Raw genomic sequence first — 27223 nt, 5'->3', positions numbered from 1 at the left:
TCCCCTCACAGAGCTTGATGCCTTGGACTCCAATGACGAACTGACACCTCTTGGGCGAATTTTAGCTAGACTGCCCATTGAACCTCGCCTTGGGAAGATGATGATAATGGGGTGTATTTTCTAGTAAGTGCCATTTAATAAGGTTAGAAGTGTATGTGAATTGATTGGGTGACTGATTATGATTGGTCTCTAAATGGAATGTTGTGGGTTCTTTTGGAAATGAGTTTAAAAAACCATGAAACCAAATTTTAACTTGAGACATTATTTCAGAGCCAGAAGTACACTCGTTCTGTTTTTATTCAAACTTGTGAACTTGAATTGTTTGAGACAGAGGCTAGGAGTCATCCCACCCCCACCCCCGCCTCTAACATTCACACCAGTAAATTCTGCTGTATATTCTGTTAATAACATAGTTAGATATCAAGTTTATTGAAGTTGATCTCCGGCTGTTAGGTGCAAGACCATGAGAAAAATCATTCTGTGGTTTCTGTTTCAGTGTGGGAGATGCTGTATGTACCATCTCTGCAGCCACCTGCTTTCCTGAACCATTCATTAGCGAGGGAAAGAGGCTGGGTTACGTTCACAGAAATTTTGCTGGAAATCGGTTTTCTGATCACGTGGCCCTCCTGTCAGTTTTCCAAGCCTGGGATAATGCCAGGTAAATTTATTCAGGACAACTAAAACTGAACAGCTGCATGACCTTATAAGGCATCCTGCTTTATATAGTTAGTTCAGTATATGCAAAAGTACTGTGGAGCATCTGTACAGGTTGGTTGCAAATCAGTTTGTCTTGTCCATTTTCCTTTTGCAGACTGGGTGGGGAAAATGCAGAGATACATTTCTGTGAACACAAGAGACTCAACATGGCTACTCTGAGAATGACTTGGGAAGCCAAAGTGCAGTTGAAAGATATTCTTGTCAACTCTGGATTCCCAGAAGGTAATATGCATGAAGTAATTTCAAGTATAGGGAGTGTGGCACAGTAAACAAATACATGGCTCTGTAGACTCATTTTTATGTCACACGATTTGGTCAAAGGTTATTTAATAATAAAAACATTTTAGATACAGGGAGCCCCCTCCATGTATGGCAGTGGTTGTTGGCAGGGGGTGCAGTATGTATAGAAAGTACAGTTGTACCTCGGAACTCAAACGCCTTGGGTCACGAACAAATCAGCTCCTGAATGATCGAAACCTGGAAGTGAGTGTTCTGGTTTTCGAGCGATTTTCAGAAGCTGACAATTTTTGAACAGATTCGTGGAACGCATTCTGTTCGAGAACCAAGGTGCAACCTGTACTCTAAAACTTGGTCCAAAGTATCTTGATTTCCCTCCAGAAAGAAATTCCATCATTTTTGTCCTAGCTGTGTTCTGCAGTAATCTTAATCCCATTTTTGGACAGAATGGATTTTAAAATGTGAGACTTCTAGATGTTCAGTTGCTGAATCTTGTTGCTACATCAGGGAGGTCCTGTCTTTGCACTAGTTTCTGCCTCCTTGTTGTAGGGATCTGTTTATATTTGTAAACTCAAAACACTCATTCTACAAATGTAAAATATGTTTCAAATGAGGAAATCAAATGCTTTTTTAAAGTTTTGCTTATAAAATGAAGTACTACTTGGAAAGCCAGTTCCTGTTCTCTTTTCCAGAGTGTTTGATGACCCAGGTATTTAACAACACTGGACCGGATAACAGCCTAGACGTTGTCATCTCTCTGCTGGCCTTTGGTTTGTATCCCAATGTCTGTTTCCACAAGGAGAAGAGGAAGATTCTGACCACCGAGGGCCGCAATGCACTTATCCACAAGTCTTCTGTTAACTGTCCATTTAGCAGTCAGGACATGAAGTATCCTTGTCCATTTTTTGTCTTTGGAGAAAAGGTAGGCAAATGTGAAAGATGTGCCAGGCTACCAAGTTGCCATGCATGTTTGAGTACAATTTTTGATCTTAGGCATTGTATGTTTGCTTTTAATTAAAATCCTCTGGTTGAAATGTAAAAATTTGCCGGTCTGGAGTCTATAGAAGATCTCTTGTCATGATGGTAACACCTTGGCTTTCAGCTAGTAGTTCAGGACCCACCACTGTATCGTGGCCTGATCTAAGGTGGGTTGCAGTTGCAGCACTACCACCACGTAACAAGAGGAGGGAGGAGAAGAAATGGGTTCCCAAAAGCATGTTTGGGTTAAAGGTGGGTCCTTGGGTTTCTGAAAAAGGAGAGGACTATACTGATACGCTGCTTATTTTGGCATAAAACAGTATATAAATTAATAAATAATGTGTTTATGTGTTCTTGTTTAGAATAATCAGCACAATGTTCTTAAGCTTTCGAAGCATTATAGGCCTCTATCAAAGTTAGTTTTATTGTATTCTTGAAGTTAGATGGCTAAAGCCATATAACTTCTTAGTACTTCTGTGTTGCAAAGTATCTCGTGTCCTTATAGCCACTGAATATATAGTGCAATATATACTCTGGTTTGGAGTGAATTTTGTACATTTCTAGAAATGTCAGTTTGAATAGGTGTGATTCCAGTATTTGAAGCTTTTAGGGCAAACAGGGAAGAAGATAAAGGCTACTTAGAGGAGGAGGAGGACAGAATGGCAGTCTTCTGGCAGCTATAAATTTTGCTCTCTGCTGATTTCTAATTATTTAGGCAGTGTTGCTCATCACTGTAACTATGACACCTGGAAACTTTTCCTTTGTGTGCTAGGATGCTATCGTAATTTCATATTATGCCCCAGATTCCATATGGTATGATCCACAAAGACATCTGTATGTTTCTCTATTTACAGATCCGGACCCGAGCCATCTCTGCCAAAGCCATGACCTTAGTGAGCCCTTTGCAGCTGCTTCTCTTTGGCTCTAAGAAAGTTGTATCAGATGGGGAGATTATTATGTTGGATGACTGGTATGAGCTTTTGATTGGCTCTGGATACTAAATGCATGGGGAACGACTGTGAGGTACAACAGCTGGTTTCATAGCTTTAAAAGGCTGTATAAGAAAGGAAGTGTAAGAACATTGAATGTAGACAGAAATTCTTCACAGAATTTTTAGGATCCTGTTGAGTGTTGATGCATCAGATGTGGAAGTGAGGGAAGGGAGTTTTGAACGCATGAGAAAAAAAATGCAGTTGATGCCCATTCCTGTCTAGATGGCCCTATCAAAATTCTTGTGGGTTTGCTTTTTTAAATTCTCAGTATTCTTAGAGAATTTCAGTTAACAGGCTTTACTGGGGGAAATTATAATACTGAGTTGATGTGCCTCAAACCCTAACAGCACAGCTGATTGAACACTTTGGATGATTAAATAGGAGGACATATGTTGGGTCCTAGGGATGGATACAGTATATTCCAGGGGTCAGCAACCCGCAGCTCCGGAGCCGCATGTGGCTCTTTTACACCTTTGCCGCGGCTCCGGGGCGGATACTAGCGAGGGGAGGAGGCGCATTGTGCGCCCTAATACTCCCCACTGTGGCGGGCGCTGTACTGGCTGTGATGTTGCATGGGGGCTGTGCATGCGTTGGTCACGCACCGTCCCAACGTCACCTTCCCGCCCCCTCGCTACATTGTAAGGGGCATGTACACTGGTCACTGTTTTGAAGGGGAGTGAAGAACACACACACAAAAAAAGGTAACTTGTTAATTTAACATTTATTTCTATGAGGAGGAGTAATTCTGAGGGGTCAAACAAAGAAATAATAAAAAAGTGACAAAAAAGTTATTTTTATAATGACGAGTTTTGCAGCTTCCAGGTTTTTTTTCCTTCGGAAACGTGTCCAAGTCGCTCTTTTTGTCTTAAAGGTTGCAGACCCCTGGTATATTCATTTGCTAAACTGTTTCTCTCCTGTAGGATCAAACTGCGTATGCCTCACAATGCAGCTGCGTGTATCGCTGCCTTGCGTGCAGCAATGGAAGCCCTTGTGGTGGAAGTAACTAAGAATCCAGAAATCATCAGCGACCTCGACCCACTGAACAAAAACATGCTGGATGTAATTTGGGAAATCTCCAAACCATCAGCTGCTGGCATCAACCTCGCAGCAGGCACTATGAGGTTAGCTCCAAGCTATTTTAGAACTTGAGTCCATTCGATGTCCTACCATCTATTTCCCGCGCCCCTCCTTTTTTCTTGGCGTTCCCTCCTCCTTTCTATGTAGTTAGTATTTTGTTTGATGTGTTTGGCTTTTTTCCCTTGGTTGTAGGGCTTAAGGGAAAATAAACTATGGTGAAGATAGGAGCAGGATTATCTTCACTCCAGATTAGTTAATCTATGACTAATGTGGTCCCTGACAGGGGGTGTAGCCCTCAATAGAAAAAGGTTGCCCACCCGTCTCAAGAGTCATAATGAAACCTTGCCACTTGTTTAAGCTTCCTGTTTTCTTCTAACCAGAGATTACAAAAATCCTAAAAGGGATGGATCCTGCTTATCAGAAAATAGTTATTACAAAAAATGAAATTTGGGATAAATGGACACAGGGATCCATGTTGGGAAAATTTGTAACTCCTAAATAGTATGTAGAATGAGACCAAAGTTTCAGGATAATAAAATAAGAAAGCAAATCATGTCGGCTTCAAAGGGGATATTATTAGATAGGATGATAAGGCAAGAAAATGCTACATGAAAACTTTAGTAAGTGCAAATAATGCATTGGGGGGGGGTGAATTTTTGATTGATTGACTATAAGTTTACCAATAATTACAAGTAATTCAAAGAAAGAAAGACAGATTATGAAGAGCGATCAAACAGTTGAGGAAGACATATTTAACATATTCTGGATGGGGTTGCACTTCCCCTTAAACTTGCAGCTTGGAAATAAGGTCTGATCCAGGACTGCTATGAATACCCAAGCTACATTAGTAGCTTTCTGTGCCTTTCACCAGCTTTGGCTGGTGATGCAGCTGTAGCCCCTTCATGGGGAAAGATGATCTGGCCCCCGTTATTTGTTTTAGAAACATTCTTATGGCAATCAGATCATTTCCTGGCCTAGTTCAAGGTGTTGGTTTTGACCTTTAAATCCCTTAATAGCCCGAGACCTTGGTATCTAATCCACATGAGCCTGCTGAGTATTATTTTTGAAGGACATGTGAGGACCCCCCCCCCAAACTTGTTACGTGGGCGGCTACCAAATAGGTCTTTGGAGTGGTGGCACACAAATTATGGAATTCGTTAAGAATGTGCACTTATTATCATCATCATTGATAACTTTCAGATGCCAGATTCTCTTGCTCTCTTTATTGCATAGCTGTCAACTTTTCCCTTTTCTTGCAAGGAATCCTATTTGGAATGAGGGAATTTCCCTTTAAAAAAAGGGAAACGTTGACAGCTATGTTATTGTGGTACTTTATTATTTATTAATATGTGGTTTTATTAAGGTGGTTGTTAAGCCACCATAGGATGATGACCAAGGTGTACAGCCATCCTGAAATGAATTAAAAAATCCCCAAGAAGATACTTCTGAATTAAAACAAGGGTTAATAAGAAGCGTGTGTAAAAAGTAAAAGCGTTAAGAAGGAAAGAGAAAAATAAGACAGCAATGTCATTATTCCATTAAGTTCACATTTAGAACACGGTTGCAGCTGGACAAGTTACAAAAAGAACGGCAAGATATTAGGAAAGACTTAAATCATTGAGGCTTCTTAGGGAATATAATGGAGGGGGAGAAGAATGTAAAATCCTAAGTAGTTTGAGGGAAAATGTAATCCTTAATGTTTCATTTTGAAACCTAGCATTAAATACTTGAAATGTGGAAAAGAAATTACCTGTTATCAATGTGAGATGGGTTTCCTAGTGTGAGCACCATAATCCTGTTTAGGACTGCATTTTTACAGTCAAAAATAACAACTCTTATTTTTGTTTCCCAGGTATGGGGATGGACCTCGCCCCCCCAAAATGGCTCGATATGACAATGGAGGTGGCTACAGAGGTGGCAGTGGTTACAGAGGTGGTGGTGGCGGCTACAGGGGTGGATATGGAAGTGGTTATGGAACCGCTTACCCTGGTGGTTCTGGGGGAAGGGGATATTCCAGTGGTGCTGGAGGAGGTGGCTTTCGAGGTGGTGGAGGCTTTCAAGGATACCAAAGTGGAGGAAACCGAGGGGGTGGGTTTAGAGGCAGGTGGGGGTGGTAGGGGTGGAACAATAGTACCACCCAAAAATAATGATGCATGATCTTGTTTTTCCCCATGTTTCTTTGCTTGTTATGCAGAAGTGTTTCTAGTCCTAGAGTTCACAAAGGATTGAAACTTTAATTTGATATAATAAATAATCAGATTGCTATGATACTCTTTCATGATGTGTTCATTTTGATCTTAATAAAACAAGTTACTTGTTTTTAAATAGATTCATAAGCGTCATATTTTTAGAGGCAGAAGTGCTGTGTTGGATATAATTTAACAGCAAAAACAGTGGAGAATGCCATTTCATAGGTTTTGCACAGAGTCTCTATGATGTAGTTCAGGGATCACAAACCTGGTGAACTCCCACCCACTTGGGATTATGGGAGTTGTTGTTCAGCAACTACAGCACTACATTGCCTGCCCCTGCTGTAGTTGGTCATATTTGGTCCAAGTCTTCCACAAGTGCTCAAAATGTCTTCACTTGCTTCATAGGCTCCAGCTTCTCAAGGAACTGGAGTTCTAGGAAATGGGAGAGGATGCCGGGGAGGTAGATCAGAGCGATAGCACTAATCTCTTACCTCATTCTCTAAAGAACTTGAAAGTTCAATAGAGTCCATCAGTTTCTACGTCTGGGCCTCCACAGGTACATTTCCATGGCATGCACAGCTTTGAAGGAGTACTATCCTAGGCCTCTTAAGACAGCTATGTTTGTTCCTCATTATCTCTTTTTGACATCTTGTTGGGGAAATAAAACTATGGTAATAGTTATGCTGAAACTAAGTATTTTTCAGTATATAAGATGCCCTCATGTATAAGACAACCCCTATATTTTTTTTACCCAAAATTAAGAAATCGGGCCAGAGCCAGAAACTGAACCAGCCTGGGCTGCCCATACCAGAACCCCTGTGCATTCACCATCCATGTATAAGACAACCCCCAATTTTTGACTATTTTTTTTTTAAAGCAAAAACCATCGTCTTATACACGGGAAAATACAGTAAATTATTAATGATGCATTCGTGTTAACACTAGATGTGGAAAGATAATAAAAGGGCCAGAAAAAAACTGACAGTTAACCTTTAATGTTGAATTGAATAGGACTAACTCCACTTCCAAGTCCAGAATTCCTTATTTCTCACATAATCAATTTTAAGTAAGTCAAGTTTAGCTCTAGCTCCTCAGTCATACTGTCCCCTGACTTCTATCCTTGACCTGCCAGAAGTATGCTAAATTTTATGGGACTGGTGTTCAAAATATCCTACTTCATTCGTAAGACCTGTTTATAATACAGTAAAAATTAACTCAACAAGACAAACTTGTAGTAATAAATCCGCAGTTTTAACTACTTTTCAGTAAGTCTGAAGGTTACTTACTGCTGTACAGGCTTTTAAAAAATAAATTCCCGAGTTGGAATAGTGAGTACAGAATTCAAACTGATAGCCTCCAAGGGGTTATATTTTGAGCTATAAGCTATGGCTTCTGGTGCCAAAAACTTGAATGGAAATTAAGCTAAAATTCTTGCCAAGCTATGAAGAGCTTTCTGTTTACTAAGAAATAGAAATTACGGAGCTATTTCATGTTTCATCAGTATCCATAATAACTCTTATTAATATCCTTTAATACAACAAGTTTTCCTTTGTAGCTGAATCCTGTAGCTTCAGTTAATTATGCTGATGCCTTTGGTGTTGTCTTCTAGTATGTTTGTGCTCATCTCAAGGCTCAATTCCTGCATTAGTTTGGAAACAGAATCTTCGCCCTCTCCTGCAGCAGCACATTCCACTGTTCCTTCAGCTGCAGCACACAGCTGCTCAGAAGGCTTCATAATGGTCACTCCATATCCATTGTTACTGTAAATATGATTGTTTTTCATCCTTAGTTTAGGAGCAGGAAGAACCTGTTAAGGAATCAAAAGTTTATTCATAAACTCTCGGTAGCATCTTAATCAAATTATCTTCTTAAACATGGGAATCTTTTCAAATAATTTAGGTTGTTACAGTAGCATTCCATTGTCAACAAAAATTTACCTTAATGTTAATTCCACCAAAACTACCATGTGAGGAGTCACAGGTTCGGAAGTTATTGCAGTGGTGAATTTTGTTACCCTCCAGAGTAGCTGTGCTTCCTGGGTATAACTCAACTCCAGCCCCCTGAGTGCAAAAACCAAAATTTGGATTGACATGCAACTAGCTGTTCCTACTGATCATGTTATCAGAACAAAATCATTTTTTGTGTGTGAATACAAGTTAACTGATGCAGATCATTTAGCGTTCTGGTCAGCAACTAGCAGCTGCGCAGTACTAAGGAGTGCATATAGTACTGGACCAGAACCCCACTTGCATGCTGCAAAACTGATGGGAATCAAGTCTTCTTGTCACATCTACCATCCCGTCCACTCACACCTCTTTCCTGTGGACCGGCAACTGTAATATTGAAATTTATGCTATCTATCACTGACATCAAGTCTTTTCATTATTAGTTCCCCTTCTGCATTAAACCAGGTTTTTGTGTATTCACTGAATGAAAGCATCTTACATTCTCATATGCGTATTGTATCTTGTTTTGAACTGAAATAGAGTACCTGAGCTCCAGTAATCTCACTGTTTATAATTGTCAGAGAAGCCCCAACAAGTACACAGACACCAGTTCCTTCACACTTCAAAACACAGTTCTCCAAAAATGTGTGTCCAGATTCAACTACTATAATACCATCGAGAGTCCCTTGCTGCTGCACAGTAATATTCATTATCTTCAGATTTTGAGCCCTGGACACTATAAAACTGTCATAGACAGGATCTGAAACAATCACAATTTCCTCTCGTCTTCCAACTCCTAAACAAAATGGAGAAACGGAATTATTAAAATCAATTAAATGTAGAAGTGCACAGAAATTGGACAGTGGGAGTAGGGAGGAAATGTACATTTGACCAAGCAGCTTTAAGTACAGTGGTACCTCGGGTTAAGTACTTAATTCGTTCTGGAGGTCCGCTCTTAACCTGAAACTGTTCTTAACCTGAAGCACCACTTTAGCTAGTGGGGCCTCCCGCTGCTGCCGCGCCACCGGAGCACGATTTCTGTTCTCATCCTGAAGCAAAGGTACTATTTCTGGGTTAGCAGAGTCTAACCTGAACCATATGTAACCCGAGGTACCACTGTACTTCAAAAAAAAATGGATGGTATTCAATGCTGTCCTTGTTCAACCAGAATGCAGTTTTCCTTTCCTCTCTTCTGTGCCCCCACGCCAACTGCAAAATCTGCTTCAGAGGACTGATGCACATTGGTGGCACAGTTTGGTGGTTGGCTGATGGCTGTCAGAAAAACAGAGAGCTGACCATGCTTTGCATTTGCTACAGTCTGGAGCCAATTCTGAGCCAACTTGGAATTTAGCAGGACACAAAATTTTCTATGCCGATTGCACTGTAGAGTTCCTAATGTGATCCAACACTGATGGCTGCACCCGTGTACAGTGGTACCTCTGGATGCAAACGGGATCCATTCTGGAGCCCCAGAACCTGAATCTGTGTGTCTGCACGTGTCGTGATTTGCCGCTTCTGCGCATGCGCATGACATCATTTTGAGCATCTGTGCATACGCAAGCGGCAAAACCCGGAAGTAACGCATTCCGTTACTTCCGGGGCGCTGCAGAGCACAACCCGAAAACGCTCAACCTGAAGCAACTTCAACTCGAGGTATGACTGTTGTCCCAATCAGATCACCAGCAATAGTTGTAAAGCTATGCTCAAGAGCAGGATAGGAGACCATGAAATTAGACCCACTCTTCTACAGCTGATGATTAATTTGCTATTGCAGATAATATGACCAGTGCTGCACGTTTGCAGTTGCTTCAGAACTTTTATTACGAAGCTGTAATGCCTATAATAAAAGACACAAACAAAAAATGTTTTTATATAAAACCTTAAGTGATTCACTCCAAATTCTGAAAACCTGAAAGAGCCTCACATTTAACCAATCTTTATTCTAATAGTTGGTTTTAGTTTTCTTAATCTATTCGATAAAAATCACAGCAGGCACACTACTGACCTTTGATAACAATATCTTCAGTTAACATGGAAAGGTTTGCTGCTTTATATTCTCCTGGGAAAATAAGCACATTATCTCCACTGTAACAGCTGTCCAAAGCCAGGTTTAAGTTATCATGTTGCTGAAGAAGTGTGTCTGGGGCTAATTCTTTAACCTGGGCAGATGAGACAGATACAAAGTAAAATCGGGGATTAGCCAGTCTTGTTTTAAAGGTTAATGTGGTTTTTTAGCCTATCCTTTCACTGTTGCTTCTATGCAGCATACTTCTAGGAACTCTCTGAACTTTACATGCTGTTCCCTACCTACAGTACAGTGGTACCTCAAGTTACAAATGCCTCAGGTTACAAACTCCGCTAACCTGGAAGAGTTACCTCAAGTTGAAAATTTTGCCCCAGGATGAGAACGGAAATCGTGTGGCGGTGGCACAGCAGCAGCAGCAAGAGGCCCCATTAACGAAAGCATGCCTCTGGTTAAGAACAGTTTCAGGTTAAGAACAGACCTCTGGAACGAATTAAGTTCGTAACTAGAAGTACCACTCTACACATTAGTTTCCTTCTGTATTAAGTGCACAAGTGTTGTTAGCATTTCTCTAAAAAACAAAACAAAAAACAATTTGGGCAAAGTTCCTTTATGGGTTATGTGTGTAAGTGCCATATTGGATGTGACCAGCACCAAGATGACAGGCACTCTGAAATGATAATAGTGTTTCCATAAACACCTTGCCAGTGCAAAAATGCTAGTCTTCATCTACTTTGCTAGCACTAAAACAAACAGCAGCTTATTAGGACAGTTTTTAACCAAGCAAAACTGAAATTAAATTAAAAGACTGCTGAATTCAATCCCCTTCCAGCCAAACTGCTTTCGGGAGAATCACGAAGAGAGCAGAAGGCAACAGCTAAGTCTACAGTATTTCAAAGTAAAAGAATCCTGCACCTTACAGTTCTACAAAGGGAGCAATAATGGAAAAGCTGTTTGGGTAGGGTTGGAGAGAAGAAGGGATATCAAGGAAAGTTTGCTGAAGGAGAAGCAGCAGTCTCAGCTACTTGGATATTTATTCAAATGAACTCCTTACCATTTCTGCTGCTGCTGTTTTTGCAACAATGTAAGTTACAGTTTTTCCATAATCTCTGTGTCCTTTCCTCCGTTTCAAAATTCTTGGGGTCAGAGGTCCATGAGCCCTAAAATTTAAAATGAACTTTGTACTATCAATAATGCCTTAGGCAAAGCATTCTGTAGATGTATTTAAATAAAATTGGCTTCAAGTATGCTTAGCATTGTATTTGTTTCAGCTTTAAACAGATACAGACATTTAAGCCTAAACAATATCCCTACAGAAAATGAGCATACCAGAAATGTCTGGCATGACAAAGCCTTGAAAATGCAAAGCGAAAAAATATGAAGCATTCAGTATTTTTACTCTTTGCCAGACAACTTCATTTACAACTGATGTAATTGCACTGTAGACCCTAGAAATATTTACTACGAATATTGGCTTAAAATGAATAAAATTTAAACTTCAACTACTTAAAGTATAAACAGTATTCAAGGCAGCTAATTAAAAAGAACTAAAGGGTGCTGCGTCAAAGCTATTTGATAGCATTTTTATAAACCATTTTGGAGGGGAGATTAATCTTTAAAAGCAGAAACCAATATATTCACAGATCATTAGTATTACAAAGTTAGTATCTGCTAGTATAAGAAAAAAAGATTTTTAAACGTTTTCATGCTCCATGTCCTCTGCCCCCCAGTGATTTCTCAATAATTCATTCAATTTTTGAACTTTTGCTCTATTAAATATGTTAATGAAATGGAAGCATAGAATAATTATTACAAAAGAATATACATATTTAAATAAAATTACATAGTCTTAAGTATAGCAAAGGTCTCAAAATAACAAAGGAAAATAATTTAACAAGAGCAGCTGAACTGGCACAGGGAACTGCAGAACTAATGCTGCAAGTCTGCGCCTGGGAGTGAGCCGCGTGGAATTTAATAGAACTAAGTAGACATGCCTGGCGTGCTCTGGTTTACGAAGAGTCGGACACAACTAAACGACAACAAGTAGACATGCTAACTGTCACATGGTAACAAGGAGGAGTCCTGCTTTTCTACAACTAATCCTTTCTAACTCTAAAATAAGAGTTCCTGGTAAGTGAAGTTCCACCAAATAGAAAACCTATCACACTGGATTTTAGGTACTTTTTCCTTCATTGTCTAGATTAATATGAAGGGGAAAGTACCTAAAATGCCCTGTAATAGGTTTTCTATTTGGTGTAACTTCACTTACCATTATGGCCCTAATTACTTATGGAAATATGTACAATTGTGGGAAGAACACATTGTTACTAAGTTCACAGCTGTCAACTTTTCCCTTTTGTTGCGAGGAATCCTATTCGGAATAAGGGAATTTCCCTTAAAAAAAGAAAACATTGACAGCTATGTAAGTTCAGAAAGTTTCTTTATGACTATACAAAACACAGCTAGCAGCTCTACAAGTTCTCAGATAGGAATTTCCCCATTGAGTTGCCAGACACTGAAACTAGGCGCATAATTACTCATGCAGACATGTAACCTACCGTTGGCTCCTGCCTTTCAAAAAATGAAGCAATCCATTACAAATCTCTGCAAATTGTTGATCTGGATAAATCTACTGGCATTATGATGATTATCTTAACTAATAAATAATTAGTTATTTATCATATGTGGCTCTCTAAGCTAGATGCTGACACACTTACATGCCATTCCCACCAATTTCAATGGAATTTGCTTTCTTTTAAGTGTATTCAGAAGAGCTGCTTTTGTTCTTCCCATTGATGACAAAAATGGTATGAAAATTAAGTATTTTCTGTTATTTACTACTGCAAACATTTCTTAATAAAAGTATGTACATACACTTAAAGGAACCAAATTTAATGCTATGGCAGAGTTTCCCAGTTTAATATTTATTCAGCTGTTACACCAAACAGAATAAAAAACAGAAATGCAAAAACTAGTAAACAGGTGTATACCCAAATGTCCAATCCTGTAATATCAAGTCTCTGCCTTAATGGCACAATCTGAAAACATACGAGGAGAAATGTCCAGGCCACTGCTGTGGTGTCAGGAGTATTTCATTTATCATATATGATCTTATGAAAAACTATTGACTGGCTCTGACTAGGAGACCTGGGGTGGGACTGTGAACTCATCTGCGCTTCATTCAAGAGGCACTTTAGGCACAACAGGACAGTTAAGGTGACATCATTTCATCAGATATCTCCTAGCAATCGTTTATAATGGAAATACACAATATAACTACACCAGGACACGCCAATCTGAGTGTACATCTACACAAATTATGTTCAATGTAATTAAACATATACAGTGGTACCTCGGTTTTTGAACATCTCCGTTGACTAATATTTTGGTTTTCGAATGCTGTAAGCCCGGAAGTAAATGCTGTTGTTTTCGAACGCGCCTTGGAAGTCAAACTGGAAATGCGGCTTCCGTATTCGAGTTTATCGTTTTGAGGCTTCCGTACTGAGTTTTCAGTTTTCAAAACTCGAACCATCTTCTAGAACAGATTACGTTCTAAAACCGAGGTACCACTGTAGTAACATCTAATTCACTAACAAATGAATTGTACTTAAAATTAATAAAGCAATAGGTAATTAAAACAAGCTATTTGGACAACAAGCAAAAAAACTGAACCATTTTTTAAAATCAATGTCAACTTAAATTACCTCAGGCGTAAATCTTCCCATATTTTCAACAATCCACATAGCATTATCAATTCATAATACTTTTTCCAACATTCAACTGCTTCTTCTGCTGTGGGTTCTTCTTTAATATTACTTTGGTAATGAATCAACTCCAAATGCAGACTTTTGTACTTTTCAAGATTTCTTCTAAAACGATGAGCAATCGGAGCAGGGATAGTCCCATTCTGAATATCACACCAACTATGAAGATTTAAGAAAATTAGAGCTTCTCCTTTTGAAACTTTATGCAAAAACTAAGCTCTACTAGTTCTCCCAAACAGCAGATCAGGAGGTTAACTTGAATAAGAATTGCATCACTTCAAACTGCAGGTGAAGTTGTTCTCATGACAGGATGTCCCTCTATATATTAAAAAAAATAAAATACAATTTATAGCATCTTAACATGTTACGAAAATAAATGGCTTCTAACCTAGCCCTCTCCATCACTCAGTAGAGCCTTCACCAAAAATCTGAAGTACTTCCTCATCTGCTGTTTCTGAGAACTATTCCTGAGCAGCATAAGGTAAAGGTAAAGCGACCCCTGACCATTAGGTCCAGTCGCAGACGACTCTGGGGTTGCGGCGCTCATCTCACTTTATTGGCCAAGGGAGCCGGCGTACAGCTTCCTGGTTATGTGGCCAGCATGACTAAGCCACTTCTGGCGGACCAGAGCAGCACACGGAAATGCCGTTTACCTTCCCACTGGAGTAGTACCTATTTATCTACAGTGGTGCCTCGCAAGACGAAATTAATTCATTCCGCAAGTCTCTTCGTCTTGCGGTTTTTTCGTCTTGCGATGCACGGTTTCCCATAGGAATGCATTGAAAATCAATTAATGCGTTCCTAGGGAAACCGCCTTCAGACCAGGTCCGGGGACAGTCTGTCCCCGGACCTCTTCTGAAGGCTGGGGGGGGGGGATAAGGGCTTTTCTTCCCACCCCCAGCATTTTAAAAAACCCTGGGACAGCGGAGGACTTCTCCGCTGTCCAGGGCGATCTTAAAATGCTGGCGGGCGGCATTTTAAAATCGCCCCAGACAGCGGAGGACTTCTCCGCTGTCCGGGGCGATTTAAAAGCCCCTGGGAAGGCAGGCAGGGGGGACAAAGACTTTCGCCCCCTGCCCGCCTTCAGAAGGTGTTCCCGCCCCCCGCCCCACTTCGGAACAGCTTTCCGAAGTGGGGCGGCTGGGGCAGGTGTCCCCGCCCCCCCTCCCCACTTCGGAACAGCTTTCCGAAGTGGGGCGGCTGGGGCGGGTGTCCCCGCCCCCCCTCCCCACTTCGGAACAGCTATCTGAAGCGGGGCGGCTGGGGCGGGTGACCCCGCCCCCCTCCCCACTTCGGAACAGCTTTCCGAAGTGGGGCGGCTGGGGCAGGTGTCCCCGCCCCCCGCCCCACTTCGGAACAGCTTTCCGAAGTGGGGCGGCTGGGGCAGGTGTCCCCGCCCCCCGCCCCACTTCGGAACAGCTGCAAAAGACGTCCGGTAGAAGCGGGGAAGCGAAGCGCTTCTTCCCCGCTTCCCCCGACGTCTTTTGCAGCAAGGGGCTGCAGGGAGATCGCGATCTCCCCCCAGCCCCTTGCTTCAAAAGAGGTCCGGGGGCAGCGGGAAGCGAAGCGCTTCTTCCCCGCTTCCCCCGGACGTCTTTTGCAGCAAGGGGCTGCAGGGAGATCGCTATCTCCCCGCAGCCCCTTGCTTCAAAAGATAAGACCCGCTGTCCCCGGGGCAAGCTTCGTTTTGCGAAGCAAGCCCATAGGGAAATTCGTCTTGCGAGGCAACTCGAAAACGAAAAAACCTTTCGTTTTGCGAGTTTTTCGTCTCGCGAGGCGTTCGTCTTGCGGGGTACCACTGTACTTGCACTTTGACGTGCTTTTGAACTGCTAGGTTGGCAGGAGCAGGGACCGTGCAACGGCAGCTCACCTGAGCAGCATACTTACATCTTAATTCTCTCTTCTATCAGTGCAGCATAGGTCTCGCTCTTTTCATCATCATCCCAGTCTCTCCAAAGGAAGTCATAGAAGAACCTAAATAAAAGCCATAGTTGCATTGCATTGATAATTATTATAAAAAGTACCTAAGTATATACGGCTACAAAGTTCAGGAGGCACTTGGGAGGCTGGAGAAAGAGAACTACCATCTTTGCCACTCCCTAGTACTTGAGTAGAGACAAGGGCACCATCCAGCTGCTGTGAACCATTTGGCCTTGTGAGACCTTGCCTGTTCTGAGCTGCATTTAAGCCAAGCTACTGTGGCCCCATGGAGTGCCCCATGGAATCCAGTTTTAGAATGGTACAGTGTTATTTTTATTTATTTTGCTTTGAACTCTAATTTTTATATTTGCTCTGTATTAGTTATCTATTAAGTCTAGATTACTGAATTGTGATACCCAATTCCTTATGGGTTATATCCAATTGTGGCAGCTTGTTAAGGCAACAACCATTACAAACAGCCTCACCTTACAACAGCACAACCACCAAATCCAATGGATGTCCTCCCCTTGTGAAAGATGTCGCCCGACTGCCAGCACAACTGCTACTGTTATACAGTTGTACACCCGCTTACGTATCCCTCTGGTTCTGTAAACTTCAGGATACGTAAGCGGCAAACCCGGAAGTATATTTCTGGGTTATTACTACGTGTGCATGCACAGAAGCGCTCCACTGCCACACGCATGCGCACGGAAGCGGTCCCTCCAATTGTGGAATCCTCGGGATCTGACCGGAGCTCCAGAATGGATCCCGTTTGCAACCAGAGGCACTTAAGCTTGTGTGCTAACACAGAATAACATCAACTGTCAATCTTTTTGAACTAGCACTATGTTGGATCTCATCCTTTCTTTAATCATTTTTATCTTACTTGCATTTTTTACATGTTTTGTGACATACTATTTTTCAGAAGTTATGCATTTTGCTAATAAGTTGATTTTTGTTGAGAGATGCTTTGGGTATATTTTACTGTAGAAAATGGGCATGTAAATAAGCTAAAAAAGGACATTCATTGCCAGAATGTATCTAGCAAAAATATATAGCAGAAATAATAAAATTCAGAAGGCAAAAGAGGGAAAAGCAAAATAAAAGTTTACAAAATTAATTTTGTTAATCTTGCTGTACCTCTTCCTATACAGTACAGAAAAACTGTAATGTACAAGCTGTCTGTATTATGTCAACTTTACCATATTATTGGTACACAATACAGTGGTACCTCGGGTTACATACACTTCAGGTTACAGACGCTTCAGGTTACAGACTCCACTAACCCAGAAATAGTACCTCGGGTTAAGAACTTTGCTTCAGGATGAGAACAGAAATCATGCAGCAGCGGTGTGGCGGCAGCGGGAGGCTCCATTAGCTAAAGTGGTACTTCAGGTTAAGAACAGTTTCAGGTTAAGAATGGACCTCCGGAACGAATTAAGTTCGTAACCCGAGGTACCACTGTAATGTATTCCATCTTTTTCTCAATAAAAGAATCATTTTTTACTTCATTTCTGGGAGAGCTGTGTCAGCTAAAATGTATTGTCTTCTCTTATGTCTAAACACCTCTCTTGCCTGGCTTTGCTTGAATAGGTGCCTTACTTTGGTTCAAAATATTGATGTTCTGTTTTGGGCTATTTTGAAATGTCCTTATATTTCTATGAAGTCTTTTATGCTCTCCTTTCTTTCTGCAGCCTAAAGAAATAAAAACTTCTTTATGTTTAGCTGTTTGACAGACTGACCACATTAACCCCAGAATATTGTAAAAGAGTAGAAGGCTTCCTTTCTATTAAAAAAAATAGAAAGATTAAACAAAATACAGAACTGACATGAACTTACACTAAATAAGAAAGTAGCTGTTGAAGATAGGTACTCCTGTCAGTTAAGTAGAACAGATTGTTCCCACATCCCTGCTTTCAACTTCCCCCAAGGTGGGACCAAATATTGGTTAGGTTCTGTTTATTTTTGGCTAAACTTCTTTAAACTCAAAGTTTGGATGAAATTGCCCAGTTATTTACAACAAACCCTGAATAAACTGTAGTCACTAATTAGATACAATGGCTGAATAAGATTTGTTGAAATGCTCCTGGAAGTAGTATTTTAAAGCATAATAAGTGGGATGGCCACATTAGTCAAAGCAGCTGACATATGGCAGGAACTTACAGCTCCAAACCAAGAAGAATCAAATTAAAGATAAGAATCAAAACAAGGCCCCAGGGAAATAATGTTCCTACATCAGCCATGGCTCCAGATGACAGACCGGTAAGTCAACAAGGATGTGAGATAAAATACTACAAGAATGTGCAATTGAAGCAATAGGCACCTAACTTCTGGAAACCACAGATTCATAATGTCAGTGCTACAAATTAGCAGCCCCGAATGGCTAATAACCACACGTGTATCTGAAGAATAACCACATGTGTATCTGAAGAAGTGTGCATGCACACGAAAGCTCATACCAAGAACTAACTTAGTTGGTCTTTAAAGTGCTACTGGAAGGAACTTTTTTATTTTGACTATGGCAGACCAACACGGCTACCTATCTGTAACTGACCACTAGTAAGTTTTGTAAGGTTTTAATATTTCAAGGTTCTGTAACTTAAAATGGAATAACGGAAGCTGCCTTTTATGAGATCAGATTATTTCTCCATCAATCCTATTATTCTCCACTTTGACTGGTAGCAGCTTGCAAAGCTGTCAGGCAGAGATCTTTCACATCACCTGTTACCTGGGATGCCAGGAACCATCACCTGCACATAAAGTGTGTACTCTACCTCCCTAACTTCAAAAATAAGCTTCTACCCTCAGTCTAATATTCTTAAATTCTTTTTCTACTAGTTATTTCTATTTTGTCACACCTTCTTTAATATGCTGTTGAATCCCAAACTCTAGAAAAACATACCTCACAATTTCCAAAGCCTTGGCTATATCATACACTGCGCTGTCCTGCCCCTCTACAGGATAGACTTCCAAAAGAGGCACACAATGATCCATTTCCTCCAGAACTTCATCAACCAACTGTCTTGGAATATTTTTAATATTAGAGGAAAAGGGTTCAGCTACAGATACAGAAACTTTGAAGTTAGCAGAGGGATTCTGGGGCAGTTTGCAAGTAACCTGTAACAAAAAAACAATTACAAGGTTAAAATAGATTAAGATTTATATATAGATTTCTCAACTCTTTTGACTTTTGTTATACAATTTATGGCTACAATCCTGTTCTCAAGATAGGTCAACTGAGAGGTTATTGGATATGACACAAGTTATGCTGACATTGCAGCAATTTAAGTCCCCCACCCACATGGGAGTATAAGGTTGCCCAGTCCATTATGCTTAAAGAACATTGAAATGGTAGGTTTTCTAAACACCAGATTATTGAATGCACAAAGACTGAAAAATGTCCCCGATCAGCTGCCACGCAGAAAACAAGAGAGTAGATAGCAAAGATAGAATTAGGTTGATTTAAAAAGGAAGTGGGAAGGAAGGAAATAAGGAATCTCGCCTAAACTTCTACATGTTTCATTGCATACTGCTGTCCCATATATATATACATACATACATATATACATACATGCAGGACTTGACATCTTTCTGCAGGGCCTGCAAGACAGAGCTGTTCCACCAGGCCTTTGGTTAGGGCACAGCCTGACTCCCTCCTTTGGCAATCTTTACAATTCTTTAGTTTATGGTTGCCATCAATTTTGATTTTAATTAATTCTTATGATGTTTTATAATGTTGCACTATTTTAGTGTTGTTAGCCGCACTGAGCCCGGCTTCGGCTGGGGAGGGCGGGATATAAATAAAATTTATTATATTATTATTATTATATATATATATATAATCATACCCTCCAAAGGGAATTCTTGTCAGTAAGCAAGTTTTCCTGGGTCAGAGCTGGAACTCTTAGCCCCAGTATAGCAGAACTCCCAAAGAAGGTTTGGCTATTCTATAATAATTATTATTACTGAAAATAGTATGTATTTTCATACAGAAGAAGTTATATTATTATACTTCTTCTGTTTTTAAATGTATTTTTATTAAAGATTTCTTGGTTTACAAAAGTATGTGCAATGTCTCATTTTTCAAGTTACATTTTTTACAGATCAGTTTCATTTGTTGAGACATTAGTGTTACATTAGGAAGAAAAGGGGGAAAGAGGTGGAGGGGGGAATGGGGAGTGGGGTGATGTTTCTATTTTACTTAACGTATGTGTGGGGTTTTGCGTCAGCGACGCTTGTGCAGGTTCTCTTTGGTGTTGAGAGGTTGGGGGTTGGCCTAGGGTGTGATTGTTCATTTGTGATTGGCTGTGATGAACTTTGTTTTCATGTGTGAGTGGGGTGGGGGGATGTTTTGGATCAGGTTAGCTATATTGATTTGTATGCTGTTGGTGGATTCTTGTCGTTGTTTTGTTGGGCTGTGTATGTGATAAAGGAGCCATACTGGGGTGAGGGCGTCTTCTATTTGTCCCCGTGTCAGTTCCCGTTTATAGTATTGGTTAATTTTTCTAGTAAGGCTGTTTCCCATACTATTTGGTACCATTGGTCCATGCTTACTCCTGACAGGTCTCTCCAGTGTCCGGTTATGGTGTTTCTGGCTGCTCAGAGTAGGTGGATTATGAGTTCTTTGTGATGTGAGTGGGCATTATTGTCTTGGAAGATGTTTAGTAGGGCTGGTTCTGAGGTTATTTCTAATACTTGCTTAGTTATTTTGCATATTTCTTTTATAGCTGTTGTCCAGAATAAATGGATTTTGGGGCATTCCCACCACATGTGGAAGTATGTGCCTGTTGGAGGTGCACCCTCTCCAGCATTTTGGTGAGGTTCCTGGGCGTATTAGCCCTAATTTCCTTGGTGTTAGGTTCCACCTGTAGGTGAGTTTCAGAGTGAGTTCAGAGTGAGCCCTCCCACGGCTTGTGCCTCTTATCCCGAAGCCCAGGCGCGCTGAGCAGTCGCGCCCGGGCTTCGAGTAGCTCTCTCTCTTGCTAGAGCTTCCCCCGACCCCAGCACCCAGAACAGGCTGCTCTCCGCAAGAGAGAGAGCTACTCGAAGCCCTAGCTCTAGCTTCCCCCGCCCCGCACCTGGGGGGGAAATAAAAATATTTTTCTTTATCCCCCCCCCCAAAAAAACTAGGTGCGTCCTATGGGCCGGTGCGCCCTATGGGGCAAAAAATACAGTAGTTGGGATGGGGTTGGGGACAGTTTGCCTATTTCTGCTTTCCATGATTTAAGCATGCTCTGTGTGCACCTGTTAAGTGTTGTGGGAATTTTCCTTAGTTTGTTTGGGAGGAATGGGTATGCTGTGGTGCAGGTATTTTCAACTGTGTCCCTTTCTAGGTGTATCCATTGTTTTGTCTCATCATTTAGTATATATGGGATTATGTGGCGTACTTGGTTGGCAATGTAGTATAGTTCTATGTTGGGGATTCCCCATTCTCCCTCTGGGGGGGGAGAGGTGCAGGTATTTGGAGCTTATTTTTGGGTTTTTTGTGTGAGAAATAAATAAGTGTAGGTTTTTTTCTGCCGTTTACAGAGTTGGGTTGGGGGATTCCAGACTGGGAGGGTTAGGAATAGGTAGGTTAGTTCTGGGAGGGGATCATTTTGATCGTGGCTATTTTGTCTGAGAGAGTGAAGTTCATGTTGTTCCATCTCTTTAGGTCTTTGTTAATTTGTCGCCACAAGGGGTTGTAGTTGTGGAGCTATAATTTATTGAAGTTTCTGGTTATTTGTACCCCTAGGTATCTGAACTTGATCTGGAAAAGTTTTATCTTGGTGACATTATTATACTTTTTTTCAAACCTAAAAATACAATAAAAATAGTACCCTGTTTACACTACTATGCTCCCATGTGTGTAATATGGTCACTGTGTCGCCCCACCCTCTAGAATGCAATCCTAAAAATACCTTATGGCAAAGAAACCCACCTCCCCTTAAAAGTTCAGACTTCTTGCAACACGGAAAGTGATGGGGAAACGCACTAGAAAGTGTAGGATGACACGAGCTTTGACAAGTCTAGCCTCCCCACAAACAAATCAGAATGAATGCTCATCAAAGAACCAACGTTATCTAATTTCTCTGCAAACAACAGGATGAATTATGAACAAACATAAAATATAAACAATTAGAACAAAAAACACTGTGGTAACTTTCCCAATAGAGGCAATATCTGTGAAAATAAGAAATATGTGAAATGATTGGGTAACTTATAAAGACCTATTAATAGAAGTAGACCAAGAGATAAAATTAAGGAGGTTTGAAGATATAAGAGGTTTTGTATCCAACTGGTTGCAGTATCATCAGCTTAATGAAGTACAGTAGCACTTCAGCTTACGTGACCATCGGGTAATGTAAACTTTGGGTTGCAAAAGCAGCAAACCCGGAAGTGTTTTGCCATGTGCACATGCGCAGAAGCGCTCTACTGCGCCATGTACATGTGCAGAAGCGGTCTGCACGCGCATACGTGGTCCCTCCAGTTGTGGAAACCTCGGGATCCGACCAGAGCTCCAGAATGGATCCCATCCGCAACCAAGGTACCACTGTATTTAAGTTGGATTTAAAAAATGGTTTTTCAACTAAAACCTCTCAATTTGAAAAAGAGTTGCTAGAAAACAAAAGTAAATTAATTTCCAAAATTTTCAATCTATTATTGGAATGGCAAACAAAAGATGAGCACCTTTTAATTGCTAGTTTTTATTCCTTACCTGTTTTAAGTCTTATGAGTTCAGTTTATCCATATCTTTTATCTTATGCTGGTCTGTGACGGAAATAAAGTTTGATACTAACTAATACAGCTAAAAAAAGATGAGCAGGTTAAATAAGTGATGATACATTGGGCAAGGGACTTTGGTTATAATATTGAAACAGCAGCATGGGAGAGGTTATGGAATGTAGACTTAAAATTTACATGGTATATTTTGAAAGAAAACTACATGAAAATGATGTACAAATGGTATTTAACTCCTGGTAAACTAGCTCCTGTGGGAAGGTAAACGGAGTTTCCATGCACTGCTCTGGTTTGCCAGAAGCGGCTTGGTCATGCTGGCCACATGACCTGGAAGCGATCTGCAGACAAATGCTGGCTCCCTCGGCCTATAGAGCAAGATGAGTGCCGCAACCCCAGAATCATCCGCGACTGGACCTAATGGTCAGGGGTCCCTTTACCTTTACCCTAGCTAAAATATATAAATCAAAATCAAATGTATGCTGGAAATTCAAAGAAAAAGAGGGCACCTTTTACCACATGTGGTCGTCATATAAGGTAATAAAAAAACCTTCTGGGAGAAGATGAGTTGAAAAAAAATATTAAAGATAACTTTTTCAAAGAAACAAAGCTTTTCTTTTAGGAATATTAGATACCAAATGACCAGAAAAAAACTGTTCATGTATGTGACCACAGCTGCTTGGATGCTGCTAGCCCAGAGATAGAAGGAAGATATGGTCCTGATCAAGGAAAAATAATGAAAGATAAAATTAATGGACTATGCCCAAATGGCAAAATTAATGGGAAGAATTAGAAACCAGGAAGAATAAACCAGGAAGAATGGGGGAAATATAAAATTTATTTGAAAAATTATTGTAAACAATTAAATTAATTAGCAGGATTGATTTGAGACTTGTAGTAAAAATTTGAACTAAGGAACATTTAAGATTTCATTAAAGACTGGAGTTATAAAGGAGATGCGGGGTGGGTGGGAATGATAACATTGTTGTTGTTTAGTTGTTTAGTCATGTCCGACTCTTCGTGACCCCATGGACCAGAGCATGCCATAACATAAGGATCCACAAAAGAGGAGGGGGGAAGTCAAAGGGGATATATGTATTGTTTTCTGTTTTTAGTTCATGTTTTTATTTGATATATATGAATCATCAACAAACCTGTCATCTGGAAGTGACCTGCAAAAGTCCTGGTTTCACTATAGTACACTGAAAGAAAAATGGAATGGAACATTCGGGACCGGGGAAATTATCAGAATAGGGCATTTCCTAAGTTATACAGGGGCCAGGCCATTTGGTGCTTTAAAGGGAACGCAGGCAATGACTGATTTAGGCACGTCCAAGCAACATGCGACCACACAGTGCCAAACCCGGAAGTAGCCCCAAAATGGGATGGAATGGGATGGAGCAGGCTTATGTGCATTCCACTGATGCACGTGAGGGTCCAGAACGTAACCCTCGCACAAAAGGATTACCTGTATAGAACTATTACAGAACTATGAAAGAAACATGATAAAGGTAAGGCCTCACTGCTTTCAGATGGCTGGATGTAAGTATAACGTTCCCAACGGCATAGCTGAACTGGTGGGAGCTTCACTTTCATCGTACGATGTCTCAGACCCAGTAATAAAAAGACCAAGTATTCAAAAACTTTCTGAAAGAGACTTGTAATGTTTCCTGCCACAACAAAGTATTCAAATTGTGGCTATCTTCAAATTAATATTCACTGAACTGAAAGTACTAATTGTCACCAAATATTTTTTAAAATTAACATTCTAAAGAGAAATGTAGTTACCTCAACAAGCACACCAACATATGGTATGGGAATTTCTTCAGAATTAACAAAAAAAAGTTCTGGATTGGTCTTCCAGATTCCAAGCCATTTTTCCTTCATCTTCAACTTTTCCAAAAGGTATTTGCTAATGGCTTCATTGGCATCTTCTGCCTTTTATGTAAAAGGAGAAAGAAATGTCAGAAATGTATTTGGATATTTTCAGAAACGAACAAAACATAACCTTGCAAATTAATCTATAAAATTGATCATTTCCCTTTCTGCCCAGCTAGCCAAATCCCTTTCTCTACAGGGTGCGGCCAACCACACACACAATATGTCAATGCATCTACGAGTAGGATTTAGCTGAATGAAGCCATCTTTAATTATGAAGTTGTGGGTTGTGGAAATTGAGGGAATTCCTCAGACTGTTTTTCTCAGCACACAAATGCCTATCCTGTAACATAATTTGCTCTCTGGATCTATGTGTCCCCAGCTACTTCTTATAACTGTACAATCCGGAGTGGAGTCCCTGAGACAGTTGGACAGGGCCTTGTATGTCCCTGCCTAGCAACACCGGCAGCCAAGCTGGTACCAAATGTATTGCTGTTTTCCTTTGGACAACATCAGCCGGGGGGGGGGGTATTTCTTGCCGTCTGGGCAGCCCAGGCCCTTCATACACGTTGCCAAGGCATTCATTGCTGCTAACACAGTTTGACATCACCCTCAGAGGTGCACTCTGGAGACAGACAGATGCCAACAACTTATTTTTAACATTTTATTTAATTTTAAATTTTATTTGCTTCTATTTTCTTACTATTGTTACCTGCCATAGATGCTATGCAAGCAGAGATTTGTGTACATGTTCTCTAGATATGTTAAGTAAATAATACATGCATATAGTCTAATCAGCCTCTTTCTCCCACTTGCTTTCCTGCCCAGGGCTGCACACCCTCCATTCCACAAGTGTGCCATCTGCCTACTTGTTAACAGAGAGTTGAGCTGCACACTTGTAGTTGTTCACATGTAAAGCTGAACGCGTGTAGCCCATCTATAGGATACTTATTTGTACAGTACATATCCGTCAGCCGCCTCGAGTCCCTGTCGGGGGAAAGGGCGGCCTTTGCGCCTCAGCCGTGCCGGTGAGGGGGCCGGTGAGGGGGCGGGCTCTTGCCTCGACCTTCCCTCCTCCCTCCCTCCCTCCCGGTCACCTTGCAGCCCCTCAGGAGGTCGTCGCAGTACAGCGCCGCCTTCCCGCGGCCGCTCAGAGCCCCCAGCTGAGAGGGAAACTGCGCCGGCAGCGGCCTGGCCTCCCCCTCCTCCTCCCCCGCGCCGCCCACGGTGACAGCCAGGCGGCGCGCCCTCGCCCTTCCAGGGGGGCTTTTCGCCGCTCCCGCTCCCTCCCCCGGCTGCTCCGCGGCGCCGGACGCCATCGCCCCTCTAGCTGTTAATATAAAGGCAGGGCCTTTATAAGCGGGAACTACTTTCCCTGGCGCGAGGCAGCCAATGGGCGGGGCGGAGTTCCGCGCGGTCACAAAGGGACCGTTGGGGGACAGAGCGCAGAGCCGGCGCGCGGTCTTCTTCCGCGCGCAGGAGTCGGAAGGAGTGCCGCCCTGTTCCCTCTGGGGGAGCGGCCTGGCAGGGGCCCACGCAAGAGAAGCCCTGCGGAGGAGGAGGACCAGCGGGGCTGCCAGGGCCCCCTTCCCCCTCATTGCTCCCTCAAGGCAGGCTCTGAGCAGGGAGGGTGGCTGCTGCTGGCGCAAACATTGAAACCTCCAGGAAGCGACACCGTGAAGCGCCTTGTATACGCGAAGCCCTGTTGGGGAAGGGGGGACTCCACAGCATTATATCGCATGTACAACGCATATAAAACGCTTTTTAAAAAACAATTTTGGGGGGAAGCGATTTATAGGCATTGTGTATGTAATAAAGTACTGTGACACCAGATGGCCCTGTGGAGTCTTGTCTTTCCTGACTGGATTCTCCTGTACGGTGGAAACCCCACGTGTGACGTATGTTAGATGGAGAAATAGTTACCTGCCCAATGCTGCTTTGTGAGCTTCAAATAAGAAGCGTCTGCTGGATCAGGCCAGTGGCCCATTTAGTCCAGCATCCTGTTCTCACAGTAGCCAACCAGAAGTCTATGGAGCAAAACCTTCCTACTGGAGTGTAGATTTGAACCTGGGACTTTCACAATAATTCACGCATTACATTCTTACATAGTAGCTAGCCCTTGATAATGTTTCTGGCAAATCTGGTACGGTGTCTTATTTTCATAGCAGAACTACTAAAATTTTGGTAGTTTGCATATAATATTGAAATGGTCACAATATGGGACATGGGACTGCTGTTCTTATGTTTGTATAAACACTGTCCAGAGCAATCTGATTGCATTTTCCTGTTTGACTAGAAATTTCACAGTTGGACACATTCTTATTGATATTATTGACTCCAAATACATTTGTGGTTGGGTCACAATGTTCTGAGAAACAGGACAACAAAACAGGCGAACACCTGCCATCTCATATTTTCATCTAGAGGGAATCCTTGAGACACTGAGTATTTAGATTCAGTGAGAGAAAAGTATTAGCTGTGTATTGCAGTAATGCACCTCATGGGAGCCGTCAATCATGTTTTTGCCCCTTCTTACTCATTCCAGCCCTTATAATTGAAAACTCAGATGTTGCTAGAAAGCCAGCTGGATCTGTTCCCTATAAAGGAAGAACAAACAGCTACTATTGTTCTGCAGCTCAGTAGATTTGTGTCCAAAAAGAGTTTAATCAGATTGGACTCTGTGGGCCTTTCCAGGTGATTAAAAAACCCACCAGATTTTATTCTAGAACAGGGGTCTGCAACCTTTAAGACAAAAAGAGCCACTTGGACCCGTTTCTGAAGG

The 27223-nt window shown here is 41.5% G+C and overlaps 2 protein-coding genes across 4 annotated transcripts in view; one reads left to right on the top strand and one right to left on the bottom strand.

Annotated features, from left to right (window-relative positions):
* The window catches only part of DHX9 (DExH-box helicase 9), a 28601-nt gene extending 22275 nt beyond the window's left edge, over nucleotides 1-6326 (top strand). For all 3 annotated transcript variants that reach the window (XM_083507048.1, XM_083507049.1, XM_083507050.1), the window contains 7 exons: nucleotides 12-123; nucleotides 497-658; nucleotides 812-939; nucleotides 1647-1876; nucleotides 2787-2902; nucleotides 3845-4045; nucleotides 5854-6326. In XM_083507048.1, coding sequence (XP_083363174.1) covers nucleotides 12-123; nucleotides 497-658; nucleotides 812-939; nucleotides 1647-1876; nucleotides 2787-2902; nucleotides 3845-4045; nucleotides 5854-6118 — 1214 coding nt within the window. In that variant the 3' untranslated portion in view covers nucleotides 6119-6326. The remainder of the gene's footprint in view (nucleotides 1-11; nucleotides 124-496; nucleotides 659-811; nucleotides 940-1646; nucleotides 1877-2786; nucleotides 2903-3844; nucleotides 4046-5853) is intronic.
* Nucleotides 6327-7168: 842 nt separating this feature from the next.
* Nucleotides 7169-25760, bottom strand: SHCBP1L (SHC binding and spindle associated 1 like; the record flags this gene model as incomplete). Its single annotated transcript, XM_083509863.1, has 10 exons — nucleotides 7169-8000; nucleotides 8131-8253; nucleotides 8685-8935; nucleotides 10145-10298; nucleotides 11217-11322; nucleotides 13867-14085; nucleotides 15814-15900; nucleotides 18749-18963; nucleotides 24352-24501; nucleotides 25539-25760. The coding sequence occupies 10 exons, from the start codon at nucleotides 25758-25760 to the stop codon at nucleotides 7764-7766; spliced, it is 1764 nt and encodes a 587-aa protein (XP_083365989.1). The 3' UTR covers nucleotides 7169-7763.
* Between the last annotated feature and the right edge of the window lie 1463 nt (nucleotides 25761-27223).

This window comes from Podarcis liolepis (genome assembly GCF_965112155.1).
Source record: "Podarcis liolepis genome assembly, chromosome: 6".
Taxonomy (NCBI): Eukaryota; Metazoa; Chordata; class Lepidosauria; order Squamata; family Lacertidae; genus Podarcis; species Podarcis liolepis.
The sequence above is the reverse complement of the archived record's forward strand: the minus strand, read 5'-3'. Positions and strand labels throughout refer to the sequence as shown.